Consider the following 18,401-nt stretch of genomic DNA (forward strand, 5'->3'; position numbering starts at 1 on the left):
ATAGATTTTAGGAGGACTGTGAACACGGATTGGAAAAAAAAATTGTTTACTGACCCCTAAATAAAATTTCCTTCAGTTATGAATTTTTAAATAAAATATTATTTTGCGGAGTTCATGGGCGTCACCAGACTGTCAAGGTCCACGGCACAAAAAAAAAAAAAAAAAAAAAGATTAAGAAGCTTTGAGAAGGTGCCTTCCCTATTACATTGAAATCACAGGTCCAGTTCCTAACCTGATGACCAGCCGTAGTGGGGGGATTGGGAAGGCAGGCCTGAGCCTGGTAGGAGGTGGGAATTAATCAATCAATCCGCAAGCTCCAAGGGGCGGGAGGAGAAGGGGGTAGGCAAAGCCTAGTAGGGACAATCAGGGAGTGACCTCAGCCAGGGCCGCCTCCACCTCTCAATGGGAAAAGGGGGTGGTGGAGGTGGAGGGCTTGTCAATCAGTTACCCCCCTGGCCAATCAACAGGTGGCCCCGCCTTCCCAAGCCCCTTTTCCGTCCTTTACTCCACCCTCTTACCCCCCTAAGAAAAAGAGAGAGAGGGTCGTATCTGGGATCTGAGGACGGCTACCCGATACCGTTCTCTTCCCTTTCCATTTTGCAGAGCTGAATTAGACGCGCTCAGGTGAGCCAGGGAGGGGGCGCTATATCTAGGGGAATCCCCCTCCTGGAGTTAAGCCTGGTGTCCCTTTAAGGGGCTGGGTTCCCCCCACCCCCTCCCTCTCGCCGCTTTGTCTTTCTGAGCGCCGGGAAAGGGGGAGCGTCTTCGTTCCTATTCGCCCGGCCGGCCCCTCTCCCCGCTCCCTCTGCAGCTAGAGCTACGGACGCCACCGGATGTGGGGCGGGGAAGGCCGGGGGCAGTGGGGGCCCGAGAGCCCGGGGGAACTTAGGAGACCCTGCACGGCTCCCGCCCAAGAAACCGAGAGAGAGAGGAGAGGAGACAGGGAGAGACAGGCAGACAGGGAGAGGCCGGGAGGCAGGGGCAAGCAGATTGGGAACCGCCCTGCAGCTCGGCTCCGTTCTCCCCCACTTCTGGAGCCAATGCACGTGTTGATTTAGGGGCAAGAGACCCCCCCCCATCAGCTCCTCCTTCCCCACCCCACTCATGTAGAGGGAAGAGAGAGAGAGGGAAAGGCAGGCCCAGGTAGCAGCTGTGCCCGGGATGTGAAACTGACTCAGGCTGTAACAGGGTGGGTCTGGGTAGTTGTGCGCCTGTTTGTGTAGGACTGTCCCAGGGACTTGTGTGGTACTGTTGTACTCTGTGACTTCCATTATTTGTACGTGGCTATTTCAGGGTTTGTTTGTGTGCATGTATGTGTGTGTGTATGTGTGTGTGAGTGTCTGCATTTCAGGATGTACGAAGGACTATTGCAGGGTATGCGGTTGGGTTTGTTTCGGGGTGTGTGTGTATTTCAGGGTGTACGAAGGACTATTGCAGGGTGTGCTACCGTGTGTGTGTGTGTGTGTGTGACACTGCTCTGTGCTCTTTTTCAGCCATTACTTCCTGAGTTTTCGGGACGTCTTATCGGCCTCGAATCGATGCCGGGGCTCGCAAGATCGGAAGACTGACAAGTGGCTAGGGCTCTGGACCCGGACTGTGCGGGCTGTTGGAAGGTGGTCCTGAGGGCTAGCCTGGAGAAGGCTGGGAGGGAAGGACGCGGCCTGGGTGGGGGGCGAACAGCCCCGCCTGCTGGGGGCGGGAAGGGGGGGGGCTTTGTTCGGGCCGGGGGGGGGGGGGGTGTGCGGGGGGGGGGCGCGGGGGGAGGGGGGTCAGTGTCCTGGCGCCTCCTTGGTTAACTCGGCCCATTCTTCTTCCTCCTCCTCCTCCCCCTTTTCTTCCTCCTCCTTCTCCTCCCCGCCCCCGCAGGAGTCGCTGCCGCGGCGCGGATTGCTCGCAGACGTAGCGCTCGTCCGGACGCTGCCTCCTGAGCGCCCTCCGGGGCTCCACGGCCTGCAGTTTGGGACAAACTCGGGTCTGGAGGAGAGCAGGAGATCCCCGGAATGATGGCAGGGGTGGGGACCCCCTTCGCCAATGGCTGTGGGTCCTGCGCCCCGTCGGAGGCCGAGGCTCTGCACCTCTGCAGGAGTTTGGAAGTGGGCACAGTCATGACCTTGTTCTATTCCAAGAAATCCCAGCGACCAGAGAGGAAAACCTTCCAGGTCAAGTTGGAGACCCGGCAGATCACGTGGAGCCGTGGGGCAGATAAAATCGAGGGAGCGGGTAGGTGTCTGCGGCCCTAGCCCCTTTCTCTACCTTCTCTGGTTGGAGGAGAACTCGGATCGTTCCGTCCAGCTGTTGTCCTGGGCTGGGGTGGAGATATTTTTGCAAACTTTATGCGTTTCCAGCTCTCTCCCGCCTTCGTCTGCAGCTTCTCAGAATTTGGTTGCTTTGGGGAGGGGGCAGAGACTAAGGACCTTAGTTACACTCCCTTCACCCGTAGCTAAGCGATTTTTACTCGTCTCGAAGGCCAAGGATCAGGTACTGGCTGCCATGACGATTCATCTAGGGAAAACTGGGCCCAGGTGCTCTGAAAGACACCTTCCCACCCTCTTGACTACAGGCCCAGGACGCAGATGTGTGTGCTCCTCTCCTTCAGGATAGCCGGAGTGTGTGTGGGAAATGAATCCCGGGGTTGGGGGATAGAGATTACCGCTGCTGCGGGCCCCCTCCCCAGGGAAGGAGAAGAGGGGTAGCTTTGTCTCCCGGCTTTTCGCTGCTCTGGGCCTGAAGACGAAAGAAACAGCCACATTGTATCCCTTAGGTTGTTACATTGTTGCAGTCAGGGTTGGGGGGGTGGGGAGGGAGGGGGGCGGGCAGGCCGGGGCCTGCCTCCCCCACCTCCCTCTTCCCGATCCCAAAGGGAAGGAAGCTGTGTTTGGGAAGGCCTGAAAGGGAGGGAGGGAAGAGAAGGCCTCCCCTAGCTCCCTCCTTCCTGCTGCACCTTTTGTCCAAACACTGAATGTCAGCTTAGCCTGGGCCAGGCCCACTGAGGGTTTTCTGGGAATTAGGCCTGGTTTATAAGGTAGGCTCCCTGGGTAAGGGAGTGGGGTACCTCCCCCAGTCCCATTTAGGGTGCTTTCTGATCAATCCAGCCCTTCTAGTCTGGGGGAGGGGTGTGTGTGTGTGGGGGGGGGGTATACTATAGGTCCTGTGTGTTCACCAGCCTTTCTAAGATAGGCCCTAAGGAAGAGAACTCCTTGTCAGTTCAAGGGGGTTGGCGTAGGTCTAGAATCATGTATATTGCTCCTTCAGGAAGAACCTGTCTTCAGTGGAGGGTGCCCAAGACTTTTCTTAGAACTGTATTCCCCTCCTTCCAAATGGGAGCCTAGAAGTGATACCCTAAAGAGATGGCCATAGAACTTCTAGGAGGAGGTAGCACCTGGTGGGGGGAAGAGTCTCAGAATGGGCACTTAATTAGGAAGGAAGGTCTGAAGTGAGTTTGGGATTCTGGGCCTGAAGAGGGAGAACTTTGGCTGTGGCAGACTGAAGAAGGGCTTAGGCCTCTTTCTCTTCACCTAGAGCTAGGGGAAGGCATAGATTATATCAAGGAAGCTAGAGCTGTGACTGTTTAGGTCCAAACAGGAGTCTTAGGAGGAATCTCTCCTAAGGGAGAAAGTTAGAGAGTTGAAGCGTTGAGGTCCTGCTTCTCAACTCTAGGCACATTAAGTGGTCAATCAGGCCCTATAGACCAAGGGGTATCCCCTTCCCCAGGCCCTTGGCTGAGGCCTCTGCCCATATTTCTGTCATTCTTCCGGGGGATGCCCAGCAGTAGACTGATATGTGTGAGTCTGGAAGCCAAAGTTCTACTGGCAGCTCAGTGACTGATGTTTGGGGGAGGAGAGAGGCATCGGCCTTGGGGAGAGTAGGGGTGGAGCCAGGTGCCTCAAGGTTTGAGATGGTGGTGAGGATGAGGGAGAAGGGACAGGCAGCAAATAGTTGAACGATATTGGGTGAGGGGGCTCGGAATCTGAGGATAGCCGGGGGCATGTTGAGAAAATATAGAGCTTGATATGGGAGTGGGGTTTGCAATAGTGAGGGTAGAGTGACCTGCTCTGGAATGTGAGGGTAGTGGGAGGTGCCTCATAGAAGCCTAGTATTTGAGAATGGAGCTGGGGCACTTGAATCTGGGTTTCTGGATTCTCAGATCTTGTAAGATAGATAGCAATTTTCCAGCCAGTCCTGAAACTCCCAGGTCTGGATTGCTGAGTGTTATATCTTACCAGGTCAAGTCAGCAAGCGTTTTTCAGGGCCCATAATTCAGATGTCTAAATAGCATGGTGAGCTAGATTTTGAGGGGCTGGATTTGAATCCTGTCTCAGTAGCTACGTGTGAGACCTTGGGCAAGTCACTTGACCTCGAGGTGCCTCTATTTCTTCATGTGCAAAATTATTTCCAAGGTACCTCCTGCCTCCAAACCTATGATCTCATGAGTCCTTTGTGGATTTGGAGTCAGGACCCTAGCTTTACCATTACCAGGGAAACTTTGTGCCTCCAGGGTTTTCATCCTGGGCCTTGGTTTCCTTATTTCAAACTTCAAAGGGATGATATCTAAGGACCCTTCCAGCTTGAAATCCCGTGTTCCCTTAGTCATGTGATTTGACTCAGGTCATATAGGTAAGTTAAGTCTCAGAGTCAGGATTCAGTCCCAGATTTTCTGCCTCCACACACTGGGCTCTTTCCACTTTACCCTGTGAAGTATTTCTGAGGATCCTTGCCCTCAGGGAGTTTATAATCTAGGAAGATAAGACACAAACACAGATAATGCTAATAACAATATGATACCCTGTGATCCAATAAGCATTTATTAAGTAGCTAATGTAGACCTTCTGCTAGGCTCTAGACCTAGCAAAGAATGAAAATGATTCTTGCTCTCAAAGGGCCTTTATTTCAACAAGGGAGAGAAAACATGTGCCTACTTAAAACTATGTAGAATGAATATAGAGAATAAATTTGTGGTTGTTTAGCGCTAGCAGTATGTGTGGGGAGAATCAGGAAGAACTTCATGTAGATGTTTGAGCAGTTTCTTGCATGAGAGAGGCATGAGGAGGGAATGAATTATAGGTATGGAGGATGGCTAGTGCAAAGACACAGAAATGGGAGATTATTATGTGTGACGAACAACAAAAAAAGCAGCTTGGCAGGATTGCAAAGTGTAAAAAGGGAAGTGACGTACAATGAGGCACTAATGAAAGGTTGGGACCAGGTTGTAAAGGACTTTAAAGGCAAACAAAGGATTTTATATTTTATCCTAGAGGAAGTAGGGAGCCATTGGAGCTTACTGAGTAGTGGAGGGACCTGATCACATTTGAATTTAAGGAAAATAACTTTGGCAGCAGTGTGGAGAATACGCTAGAGTAGAGGGAAACTTGAGGCAGGGAGGCCACTTAGGAGGTAAGGGGAGAGATGTCAAGGGCCTGAATTACAGTTTAGGTGGCTATGTGAGTAGAGAGAAGGGGTCGAATTAGAGAGATTTGTTGGTAGGAATGACAGGTTTTGGCAATCAATGGAATAAGGGGGAGTGAGGTCAGGGAGAGTGAGGAGTAGAGGGTAAAGACCTTTAACAGAAATAGAGACCTTTGGAAGAGTTTTGAGGGGAAAATAAGAGACAGAGAAGCCTGGAAAAAGTGTTTTTTGAGATGTGAAGAGATCTCAAAAGTTATCTGAAGTTAGGGAATATATATAATATAATTAATATAATATAATATATAGGGAAGGTATAGGGTGGAGTCAGTAAAGGCATCTGGAAAGGGGTGGTATTTGAGTTGGGTTTTAAAAGGAGAGTAGGAATTCAGCAAGCAAAGAGTGAGAAGGATGGCATTCTTGGCAGGGGGACCAGCCTGAGCAAAGGTATGATGGTATCGAGGGTATAGTGTGTGTCTATGTATAGAGGGTTGTCCAGTTTCCTTGTGTTATAGAGTATAGTGAGGAGTAGCATGAAACCAGCCTGGAAAACATCAAAATTCAGACTGCTTGGGGACCCCTTCAACCTGGAGGTCAGGGCCAGAGACAAGGGGTTTCCTTTGAACCAACCTAGCGCTGTTGCCTTCCATATTTTCTAATTTTCTCTGTTTCTCTGGAACCCATGCTTGGGGCTTTATGAGGTTCCATTTCTCCATTTCTCCTTCCCTCACACCCCTAGCCCCCCCCCGGGGAGGGGCTTGGGCAACATGTTGCTTGATGCTTCTCGGTGCCTCTTTGGATCTGGTTACACTGCCCTTGTGGATATGCACCAATACAGGTGCTTAAGGATGTAGGTATTTATATAAAATGTGCCTGCCTGCCTGTGTTTGCACACATGTGTGTCAGTGGATGGGTGTGTGCATGATGATCTGGTACATGTGCCTTCCTCTCTGGGTGTATGTGTGTGATGTGGTGTTGTGTATTCTTGCTCGCCCAGTGTGTGTGTGTGTGTATTTGTATTTGTGGGCAATTATAAGAGCTGGAGTGTGATTGTGTGAGAGAGAAGGAAAGGCTCATTGACTGTGACAGCCAGAAGGTACCTTAAAAATCTCAGTTCACCCCCTTTGTTTATATAGTATATGTAGTAAACTGAAACCCAAGAAAGGAAGTGACTGGAAGTCTGTGACCTCCAGAGCTTGTCAGCCCCATCATTCGGTTCTAACTTCAAGGCCAGAACTCTCCTTTCTGCCGTGCCGAAAGACAGTGTGACATAAATTCAAAGACCCCTAAACTAGGGTTCAGAAGACTTGTTTTCTCCTTGACTCCTTCATTCACTGACGGGGTGACCATCGTCCTCTCCTATCTCTGAGCCTCCATTTTTTCTTCTGTCAAGTCAGAAGGATAATTCCTCTTAGACTGCTGTGAAGTTCCAGTGTGATGATGAATGTGAATGATCTTTGACACATCACAGTTTTCCAATGTAAGGCATTATCTGTGTTATGTGTGAGCGTGTTTGTGCAATAGAGACACAGCTGGGTGGCATTTGGCATCTTAAGCTTATGTGGGGAACCCCAGTGCTTATGTCCCAGACTTGAATCTTATGCCTCCTTCCTTGGAGGCCTCCCTGGAGTGGTCCTCACCTTGGGGATTTTGAGTGTCTTCAGTCCATCTGGCTGTCACCGGTGGCAGTGGTAGGGGTCTTAACCTGGGGTGTATGAACTTGTTTTATTAAAAAATATCTTTTAACTATATTTCAGTATAATAGGTTTCCTTTGTAATCCTATGTATTTTTAAATTTTATGCATTTAAAAATGTAATTCTGAGGCTTCACCAGACTGACTGCCAAAGGGTGTGGTGGTGGGGTGGGATGGGGAGGGGGCTGGTCGATGACACAAAAATGATTAGGAACTCTTGCCCTGAAGGTCATGGGTGATAAGTCCGGAGGCAGGGTCTTGAGTAGTTGGAGCTAAGGCAAAGACTTGTAATCCTGAAAGGGCCTTTTTGACTTCTCTTGTGGGAATGCTCTGCCTCCTCTTCTGTATAGGACTTTGCATGTCCCTCTGCCACCCCTGGCCTCTTGTCTCCCCAGCCCTCAAAGGAGTTGTGTGAAGGGAGAGAGAGAGAGACAGACAGACAGACAGAGTGTGTGTGTGTGTGTGTGTGTGTGTGTGTATGTAAGTAAGTAATAGCGCGCTCGCGCCGAGGGTCAGCTTGACAAGCTGTGACTAGTCCCTCATTTCTTTCAACCCCCGCCCCGGCCCCCCTTCCTCCCTAAACCCTTCCCCCCCCCCCCCCCCCCCCCCCCCAACTCTTGTGTTGCCCAATTATTTTGTATTGATTTACTTTGTAGATACCCCTACATGTATGTGTTCCCTCTTAGCAGACTATAAGCTCCCTAAAGGCAGGGGCTGTTTTACTCTTGTGTTTGTATCGCCAGTGCCTGGCTTCCTTCTTTCTTTCTGTCCCTCTCTTCTCTCTCTCTCTCTCTCTCTCTCTCTCTCTCTCTCTCTCCCTCTCCCTCCCTCCCTCCCTCTCTCCCTCCCTCTCTCCCCCCCCCTTCTTCCTTCCCTCCATCCCTCGGATTTCCTTAGCATAGGGAGCTCCCCATGAGGAAGCTCTTATGCTGAAGCAAATGGGCACGTACTTTCTCTACAATTTATCAAGTTGACTGGGGCACCGAGGGATAGTTGACTTGCCTGGTGTCCCACGGCTGGTTCATCTCATAGATGGGACTTGAACCCACATCTTTCTGACTCTGACACCGGCTCTCTCTCCACATTGCCTTTCTATATATGAGTGTTTAATACATGTTGGTTGATTGACTGATAAAAGTTTCACAAAGGAACTCTGGTGCCTGAGTAAGTAGATCCCGTTATGTTTGTGCTATGATTGACAGAGCTCTGGATGTAGAGATAAAAGACCTGGGTTCAGGTACCAGCTCTTCTACTTCCTCACTGAGTGACCCTGAAAGTCATTTTGCCTTCTCTGTAAAATTAGAGCATTGGGCTTGCTGACCTCTAAGTTCCCCCCTCCCCCCAGCTTTGTTGTTTTAGGCCTTTGTGATTCTGAGTCCTGGAAGAAGGGACATTTCCAGGCCTGTCTCTTCTGGACCAAAGGCGGTTTTCATCTGTTTTGAATGTTAACTCCTTCCGAGGGTGGTTGCCTTCTGACTCGTCACTAACTGTCCCTGCCTGCAGAGAAATGCTGTTTGAACACACTGACTGCTGCTTTGTTGAAAATAAGAGACGCTTCTGTGGCCTCTGTTGTGGTGGGAGCCCAGGCCTCCTTCCCCATGGCCACTGCCTCATCCTAGGGATTAATCATATGTTCTTTTCCCCTTCCCGATTTAACCTATAAGAAGTGGCTTTAGAGGCCTCAACCCTGGATGAATTGGAGGGAGGGAAGATGACCTGGCAGGGTATGAGTTTTGTTAGGGATCTGGTCTGGAGCCTAATAACTCCTTCCTGTCTGGTTTGGATGGTTGGAGACCCTCAGGGTCAGGCATGGAAAGGGAAAGTCGAATGGATGGCAGTGGGAGACTGGCAGGGATTGGAAACATCTGTGTCTAGTTCAATTCTATAAATATTTATTAAGTACTTGCTATGTACCAGGCTCCATGGGTCCAGGAAGTGTATTCTGTCCCTTCTGTACCATGAAGACTTTGTCCTATCATGTCCGGGAATCTTCAGGGTAATAACCGTAATCATAATTCGTGGAACTGTGATACTTTAAAGTACTTTTCTCAAAAAAAGGATAATAAAAGGTCTAGATTCTAGACCTTGGTGGGAAACCTTTGGCTTTGAAGCCACATGTGGCCTTCTTGGTTTTTGGGTGCGGCCTTTTGATTGAGTACAAGTTTTACAGAACGAATCCTTTTATTAAGGGGATTTGTGCCGTGAAGCTTGGATTCAATCAAAGGGTGGCACTTGAGGACCTAGAAGGCCATGTGTGACCTCAAGGCAACAGGTTCCCCGCCCCTGGTCTAGACCAACCCCTCTGATTTTACAGAAGAGGAAGTCTCTCAGGGCGCTGTGCTATCTTGGACGACATTCTAGTCTCCTGGCATTTCTGGGGAGAGGAAGCTCCCTGAGGGGTTGGCAGCCCATCCCATGGTCAGATACAGGAACCGGGACTTAGAATCAAGGCCTGGGCTTAAGTCCTTACTCCAATACTGACTGGTTGAGCTGGTCAAGCTTGGGCATTTAGTTATATACCCAGTGGCCACCTGGGAACTTTCCTGCCTTCTGATACTGCACAAGGGAATATGAAGGCAGGAGCCCTACTTTTGGGTCCCTACTTTGCCACTTCCTAGCTGTGTAACCTTGGGGAAGTCCCTTTCCTGGGATTCAGTTTCCTAAACTGTCAGATGAGAAGGTCTGACTTAGATGGTCTCGGAAGGCCCGTTGTGATTGGGTGACAATACAGAAGGCCCTGTGTGAGGCAGTAGAGGCTGGAGCTGAGACTGGAGCTGGCCACGGAGCAAAAACTGTGGGTCTGGGGGACCTGGGTCTGAGATGTGGAAGCTACAGGTCTAGGGAGCTTCTCGCCCAAGCTTTGTGATTTCTCAGGAGGCAGGGATGGTGAAACTGTGAGGTGCCTATTTCTTTCCTTTCTTTTTTTTTTGGCAGCAATTAGGGTCAAATGACTTGCCCAGGATCATGAAGCTAGTAAATATCGGAGTCCAGATTTGAATTCAGGGCCTTCTGACTCCAGGACACTGTGCCATTTAATGGCCCCTGTGGGGTGTCTGTTTTTGATTCAAAACTCCTTGATTTGTCACTGGAATGGATCTTAGAGAGGGCAGTCTTGTCCAACCTCCTCATTTAACCAGAATGATTAGTGACTTGCCCAAGGTCTCATAAGTATTAAGTTAGGATTTGAACTCTGGTCTTCCGGTTGCAAATGTGGTATTCTTTCCACCGTACCATGGATTCATCTCCAACTTTCTCACTATGCTACTAAGAGTCCTCAGGCTTGGAATACTATCAATTGATCAATCAATCAAGCAACAAGCATTTATTTGGTAAGTGCTTTGTGCCAGGTGCCAGGGGTACAAATATGCAAATACAAAGAATGAAGCAGTCCTCTCCTCTGAAAGGAGGTGTTTGGGAATCCTCTGAAAGGTGCTGGAGTCTGGAGCATCTGGCCATCCTGGCTCCCAGAATACATGGACTTTGGCCCCTTTGGCCGACTTCTGCTCTCTGTGAGCCAGTTTTGGCCAGTGGAGGGGACCTTTTTTATAACATGTTCTGACTCCAAGACCCCGGGTGACAGGAGGTGCTGCTTCCTTCCTGGCCCCAGAAACAACAATGCTCTGTAAACAACCCCTCTGGGACTCTTGGAGTCTTGGGTGGGGCCCCAGGGAGCTCAGATTAGGAGAGGCCTCTGGTTGGAGAGGGGCACAGCCTGGTGAGGGGCCAGTTTGGAGGCAGCTTCAGGAGAAGGATCAGGAGATTGCTTGTGTTAGAGGGGTGCTCTGTGTTAGGAAGAGGGTGGGTAAGCGGAGAATCTGAGGGCCAGGAGGTGGGAAGAGGGAGAAGAGAAATCAAGGAGTGAGGAGAGCTAGGACGTTCAGCCTAGGTTTGGGTATGGGAGGAGGGAGCATACCTACACATGCGCTAATAAGGATTATACCACATTTTCCCCTTTTGTTCTGATTCTTCTTTTACAACATGACTAATGTCGAAATATGGTTAGTATGATTGTATATGTATAGCCTGTATCAGGTTGCTTGCTGTCTTGGGGAGGGGGGAGGGAAAAGAGGAAGGGGGAAAAATTTGGAACTCAAAATCTTATAAAAGTGAATGTTGAAAACTATCTTTATGCATAATTGGAAAAAATAAAATAATCCTATTAAGTGGGGGAAAAAAAAGAAAGGCTTAATCTGATAAAAACAATGACCACTCATGATTTCAGAGGACTTATGATAAAGCATAATACCCATCTCCTGACAGAGAGTTGATGGACTTGAGGTACAGAATGAGACATACTTTTTTGGACATAGATAGCTGAGGAAATTTGTTTTCCTTTACTGTGAATATTTCTTCCAAGGGTTTTCTTTTTTCTCCTTTTTTCCCCACTGGAAGGGAGGGAAAGAAGGGTGGAAAATAGCTTTTTATTTTATTAAATAATTAAAATTAAGAGGAAAAGGGGAAAAAAGATTTTACCACAAATAATCTGCATTATTAACATTTTATTTTCTCAATCACTTTCTTAAATCTAGACTATCAACAGAACAATAAACCAAGCCCTAATATATAGATTGCTGATTGCTAAGGGGTAAATGCTTACACTGAAAATTTAACAGTCAGTTGAGGGTTTCAGGTGGCTTCAGTGCACCTGGGAGAACAGAAGTCTCTTGGCTCCTTCATCCATCCAGGCCTCCTGGATGGGCCTGGGAGAGGAGTCGTTGGGTTGGGCAGGGATGGTATCAGATCATATTTGGGAACTGAGCTTGGGGAGAAAGACAGCATTCTAGGGAAACTCTCTTTATCTGCTCATCTGGTCCGCAAGGCTTTCTTGAGTCTTGGGCTTGTCTGTGTTCTGGGAAAGAGATGGGGGAGGTATCTAGACAACATGCTCTCGAGGAATTCATAATCCATTTGGGGCCATGAGTCTAACATACAACAGAGACAATATATTTTCATCTCTGTTCAAGATGACATATTATCCAATACTAAACTGTGTGATGTCCAGACTGTTAGTAGATCCTATGGGGCCAGATGGTACCGACCTCAAATGCCGAGCTCAGATATTTGATTATTTGTTTGTTATATAGGCTCATAAGATTATAGAATTTTGAGCTGGAGGGGACATTAGTGGTCATCTAGCCCAGGGGTTCTTAACTTGGAGTCCATGAGCTTAAAAAAAAATTTTTTTATAACTATTTCTATATAATTGGTTTCCTTTGCAATCCTATGCATTTTATTTTAAGATTTTAAAACATTTGTCTCAGAAGGGGTCTGTAAACTTCAGTAGACTTTCAGAGAGGTCCGTGATACAAAAAAGGTTAAGACCCCACGCCCCACCCCACCCCCCGTCCAACCCTTTTGGAGGCAGCTGAGGCACAGAGAGGGGAAGCAACTTACTTATGGTCACACAGTTAATAGTGGCAGAGCCTGGATAAAACCCAGATCTTTTGATTCCAAATTCAGTGCTCTTTCTATTACACATTTTTCCCATCTCCACCCTCCCCCCTCCCTTTTTTTTTAAGTCTCTATCATTTTGCCTGGTAGGATTGGGTTTGAGTTAAGGATTGGTCTCCTCAATTGGATGGACTCAGTTCTCCAAGGGTAATGATTATTGGAGTAACTTTTTGGGGGGGAGCAGGTGGACATTTCAGATCATGCTTGGTCTTCTTCCTGTAAGCTTAGAACTGTGACTTTCTCCTTAGTGTATGTGATTTGGTTTGGGGACTAACCCTAGGTGACCCAGAGGACTACAGTCCTTGAGGGAGGTGAGCTGTGTGGTTTCTGAAATTTGTCTGAGGTTAAGAGTGAGAGGTGGGGACATCTCAGTAAGAAACCTCCAAGTTGTTATCTTAAGTTCCGTGAAAGAACAAAAATCTTAATTCTCTGTCCCCTTGTCCCTCCTCTCCTTGCTACCTCTTCTGCTAGTCACAATCTTTGGAGGGGCCAACTGTGACCTGAAGGCCACAGCAATTCTTCCTCTCCAGAGGTACCCTAGGGGACAGAATAGAAAGGCAAGTTCTGCCCCTGGGGCCATACAAAAGAAGCCTGCTCTTTCTCCTTGACAGGTTTTAAGATTATTGAAAACAACCATTTTCCCCCACATTGTTCCCCTCCAGGTCTTTAGCCTTCTCTTGTCTAGCTGTGATCAACTCTGTTTAGGGTGAGACAACCTATTCATTTGTTTATTTAACTGATGGCTTCAGGTCAGTTGCCCAAAGCTCTTAGGCACTTTAAAAAGGTGTTTATAAAACCTTCCAAAATTAATCTTTTGGGGGTGCGTAGGGATAATGGAATTTATTATTTTGCCAAACATGAAATGGGGATGAGCTAACACTAACAGCCCTAATGAAGCCATCAGTTGAATAAACCATTACCTTGAGGACCAAATGTCATTACAGGCATGAGTCTATGAAAGGTTGTACTTCCCCTCTCCCCCCAGCATGTATCTAGTGTGATTTTAAGTCATTAATAAAATGTCCCAGGAGGCTATGTGATAGTTTAGAGGTTGTAGTTACGTATTGTGTTTCTAGAAGCTATTGTCCTAACATGTCTAATTGTACGTGACCTGAGATGGGAGGATATAGGGTCATCCTCCATCCCTGGACTAGGGACAGGTAAAATGTAGGCTAGAGATAGGGACTTAAGCATTGGGAATGTCTCTCTCCTGTTTCAGAAGATCTACAGGAAGATGCCAAGTGCCAGGCCAGAAGGGTCCCCATTGTGGGAGGGACTGTAGGATGAGGAAGATGCATAGTCTTAGAATTTGAATGACCTTAGAACGTAGAATGTCAGAACTAGATGTGACTTTACAGTATGGAAGGTTAGAGCTAGAAGGAACCTTAGACCACAGATTATCAGAGCTGGAAGAGACACTCTCTGAGGTCCTTTCCTTTTCTAGAGCTGTGACTCTGACCCAGCAATCTCAGACATCTTTTAGTCCAACTCTTTTATGTATGAGGAAGCTGAGGCCTCAGCGAAGGGGAAGTGGCTTGCCACCAAGCTTCTATCGAAAGAGGGAAATAGAGCCTACTAAATGACCAGAACAGGCAGTCAAGGGGCTTATCTTTAGGCACATTTGTCTCGTTAGAGACATTTCCTCTCTGCTCAGGTTTAATGTACAGAGGACTTTTGACCTATCGAAGAGGGTCTCAGTTATTAATTCAGTTCAACACACAGCATGTGTTTGTGGAAATCGCTATGCTTGGCATGAAGGGATGAAGAGATAAAAGAGTCTTTGCTCTCAAGAAACTCATATTCTAAGAAGGGGAAGTCACGTACTGAGATGCCAATCGTGACGTGAAGGAAGATGATTCACTTACAGACGAGAGGTCCCAGCCAAGTGTTAGGAGATGTTGCTGGGAAGAGGGGTGGGTTCAGGGAGGGCTGGGTGGAGAAGCTGGTACTAGAGTTGGACCCTGAAGGAAGGGATAGATGAAGGATGGGGAGAAGAGTCCATGGGTGACAGTACGGGTACAGGAGAGAACAGGAGAAGCATGGGACGCAGCACGTAGTACAGCTGGAATGTTGTGTTGGTGCAGATCAGTAGGAGCCGGGGCTGTAATGGCCGTATTTGCTGAGCCTTTCAGGGTCAGTGCCCTATGTGAGGAACCTGGACGGATGTGGTGGAAATGCTCTCACTCCCAGGGAGGGTCTTGTTCAGTTCCAAAAGCATTTATTAAGTACCTAGGTAGTACAGCGGATAGACCAGCCAAGCCTGGAGTCAGGAAGACTAGAATTCAAATCCAGCCCCGGACACTTAATAGATGTGTGACCCTGGGCAAGTCACATCTTCTGTCTGCCTCAGTTTCCTCAGCTCTAAAATGAGGATTATAATATCACCCATCTTCCAGAGCTGTTGTGGGGCTTAAATGAGATAATATCTGTGGAGCGCAGTGTTTGGCTCTTTATAAATACCTCTTTCCCCACACATCCTATCTACTTCATGTGCCTGGATAAAGGCAAAAATGAACCAGTCCCTGCCCTCCAGGGGCTTGCTTACTGTCCATAAGTCAAAGACAAAGAGTGAGAGTGGGGCGAGGAGGAGGCGCAGTGTGATAAAGGCCTGATTGGGACAAACGAGAGGCGTGTTAGACTTTATGCCTTACTGTCCTATGACATGGAGCTCCAAGCGGGTAAGGGGCAGCATTTTTGCTCAACTCTATATACTCTGGCACCCAGAGCAGGGCTGTGCTCTGAAAATTTTGTAATCAGTAAGTTTTGAGTTGAATTGAGTTCAGCCTAGCTGGAAGTTTTACTTAGACATGAAGAATCTCAGAGGTTGTCAGTCAAAACTGCAAGGGATAGGAAGATTGAGGCAGGGAGAGGCGGTACGAGGATTGGTAGATGGGCATTCTGACAAGGAGAACCGAGGGGCCCCGAGAGGGCTGGGATTCAGGTGAGTTAGGAAAGCTTGTACAGGCCAGAGGACTGTGTGAGCAGAGATGCTGGCTCTCTGTGAATGACTATAGGCAGAGGGAAGAGTGTGGGACGAATCGGCTCGGCTGCCCTGGAGGAGGTGTTGGGGGTGAGACCAGAGGCGGGGGAGCCTGATGGGATTCAGTGTTTTTATCATTGGCTTGGATGAAGGCATCCAGGACCTACTGGTTTTCAGAAGACACCACACTAGGAAGGAGGCACTTCATACATGCTTATTGACTGACTGATGGGGACAGTATTGGGGTCTAAAAAGATCTTGACAAACTAGAATAATGGGTAGAATATAAGAAGAAATTGAGTAGGGATAAACAAAGTCTATTGGGTTCAGAAAATCATCGGTACAAGTGCAAAATGAGGGAGGCATGACTAGACCTATTTGTGAGGAAAAAGACTTAAGGGTCCTAATGAACCTCGAGTCCAGATGAGTCCAAGCCATCTGGCCACTGAATTAGCAGATAGGGTGAGGGAGGGGATGGTCCTGCTGGGCTCTACCCTAGTCAGGCCCCATCTGGGGTGTGAGGTTCAGTTCTGGATGCCACATTCTCCAGAAGGACATCAGCAAGCTGAAAGACACCCAGAGGAGAGTGACCAAGGAGGTAAGGAGGTGTGGTGATGATTGGAAAGGAGTTGAAGGAACTGGGGGATGTTTAGCCTGGAGAAGAGACTCAGGAGGAACACAATAGCTGCTTTCAAGTATTTGAAATGTCAGGTAGAAAAAAGATCACTTATGCTCATTTCCATAGGGTTAAACTAGTAATAATGAATAGCAATAGAAAATCCTCAATGTAGTCTTTAAAGTCCTACACAGGGGCAGCTAAGTGGCTCAATGGATAGAACAAATGGCCCTGGAGTTAGGAGGACCTGAGTTCAAATCTAGCCTCAGACACTTAATAGACGTGTGACCCTGGGCAAGTCACTTAACTCTGATTTGCCTCAAAAAAAAAAAAAAGTCCTATGTAATATGGCTCCACCTATCTCTCTGGTCTTATTTTGTATTAACCCCTCCCCCAATTCCCTTCTCACACACAGTCCAGTGGGAGGTGGCTTGCCCAGCTGTGCAAGATATACCATCTTTCACAGTTGTTCTTTTGAATAGGTGCTCTTGGTGTTTGTGATATGCATCCTTCTCAATTCTGTGTCCTGAAATTCTTACCTTCCTGGACACAGCCCGGGTGCCACTTTCTCCTCCAAGCCTCTTCCAATCCCTAGTCCCGCTTGAAAAAATTAGTTTATATTTGTGTATCAGGATACACGTTGCATCTTAGTACAATTTAAGCTCCCAGAGGACAAGTAAAGTTTTATTTATTTGTGTCTCCAGTGACTTGCACCTACTAAGTACTTAATAAATGCTTGTAGAATTGGATTTTATGGGGATCAGTCTTCGAACCGCAAAGTGAAGCACAAAACTTGTAAAGAGACCGTTGTCCCATGGGAAGCAGTGGTGGTCATGGTGGATGAGTGCTTTCAGAGAAAGAACTTAAGGCAGGTGCCTGTTCTCACAGGCAGAGGTCGAAAGACTGAGCAGGGTCTGTGTTTATGGAAGCCTGAAGTGTGACCTTGGACAGGGACCAAAGTACTATTAGTGTGTGAGGTTTGGTCAAGGTCAAGGTCTGAGACTGCTCACGGGGGTCTTGGTTTCTGGTGGGTCTTTTGTTGAACGCAAGGAGAGTACTGACGGTTGGGCTTTTGACCCAGACTTTGGCTAGTTAGTATTTTCAGTTGAAAGCAAGTGATTCACAGAGACCTATCCCCTTTAAATGAGTTTGCGGATATTCTAGGGCGTGGGGGAAGGAACGTGCAGCTCTGTGTTCCCAGAACCACCGTCGTCTTGACAAGATTATGGAGAATCAGAGATTTGAGGAGATGCCAGCACTGTGAGCCTCTTCTGACGGTTCAGAAACAAACAAGGTTGGATTCTGAAAACTGTGGGCTAGTAAGCTTGATGCTTGTCTCTGGGAAGATTTTAGAACATCTAGTAAATGGGTGGTTGGTGAACATCTGGTAATCACTAGGCCCTAACGTGGGTTTGTCGAGAATAGAACTTGCTCAATTAATATCCTTTTTGATAGGGTTACTAGATCACAAGATGATAGATTTAGAGCAGGAAGGGGCTTTAGAGGCCTTCTAGGCCAACCCCCTCATTTTATAGATGAGAAAACTGAAACCCAGTGAAGTGACTTACCCAGGGTCACAGAGGTCTGGTCGGAGGTGGGATTTGAACCCAGGGGCTATGTTGTCAGACTGAGAAATATTATCATTATAGTTGATCTTGAATTCAATGAGGCACTTGACAAAGTGTCTCTTGAGAGAACCATAGAGAGATTAAGTGATAGGGCCAAGGAGTCAGATAGTAAGTGTCAGTACTGGGTTTTGAACCCAGGTCTGTAGATGGCATTGAAGCTGTTTGAATAGTTGCCACCAGTTAAGTGTTGATGAGTGGTTCAGGAACAGGTGTCTAGGGGAGAATAGAAGAGGTATGTTCATATTTTTTGTCCTGTTTTGCCATCACTTAGAAGAAGACATAGAAGAGATTCTTGTCTAATCAATATACAATAGAAAGCTGAAGAGGATAAGCACCGGTCTGAGTGCTGGGGATGGAGACAGCAAATGAAACAATGACTGCCCGTAAGCAGCTTACATTCTGTTTGGGGGAAACAGCATATACCCACGGGAGAGTAAATTCAAAATATGCACAAAGTAAGTACAAAATGATTTGGGGAGTTTTGGTCATGTTGAGTTTGAGGATACCCAGTAGGAAATGTCCCCAAGGCAGTTGGTGATATGGAGCTGGAGGTCAGGATGGAGATGGCCTTGATATGCAGATTTAGGAGTCATCTGTAGAGAGAGAGGACTGGATCTGTGAGGGCTGGTGTA

The 18,401-nt window shown here is 47.8% G+C and overlaps 1 protein-coding gene across 4 annotated transcripts in view; it reads left to right on the forward strand.

The window, feature by feature from the left end:
* Nucleotides 1-542: 542 nt before the first annotated feature.
* PLCG1 (phospholipase C gamma 1) overlaps nucleotides 543-18,401 on the forward strand; it is a 65,581-nt gene continuing 47,722 nt past the window's right edge. The window contains exons 1-3 of one of the 4 annotated variants that reach the window (XM_027867147.1): nucleotides 543-624; nucleotides 1,494-1,613; nucleotides 1,867-2,220. In XM_027867147.1, coding sequence (XP_027722948.1) covers nucleotides 2,001-2,220 — 220 coding nt within the window. In that variant the 5' untranslated portion in view covers nucleotides 543-624; nucleotides 1,494-1,613; nucleotides 1,867-2,000. Of the gene's footprint in view, nucleotides 625-829; nucleotides 1,190-1,493; nucleotides 1,614-1,866; nucleotides 2,221-18,401 lie in introns of those variants that run through there. The other 3 variants (XM_027867149.1, XM_027867148.1, XM_027867146.1) reach the window with 3 other exon arrangements.

Source organism: Vombatus ursinus, unplaced genomic scaffold, assembly GCF_900497805.2.
Source record: "Vombatus ursinus unplaced genomic scaffold, bare-nosed wombat genome assembly UNPS02014785.1, whole genome shotgun sequence".
Lineage (NCBI taxonomy): Eukaryota > Metazoa > Chordata > Mammalia > Diprotodontia > Vombatidae > Vombatus > Vombatus ursinus.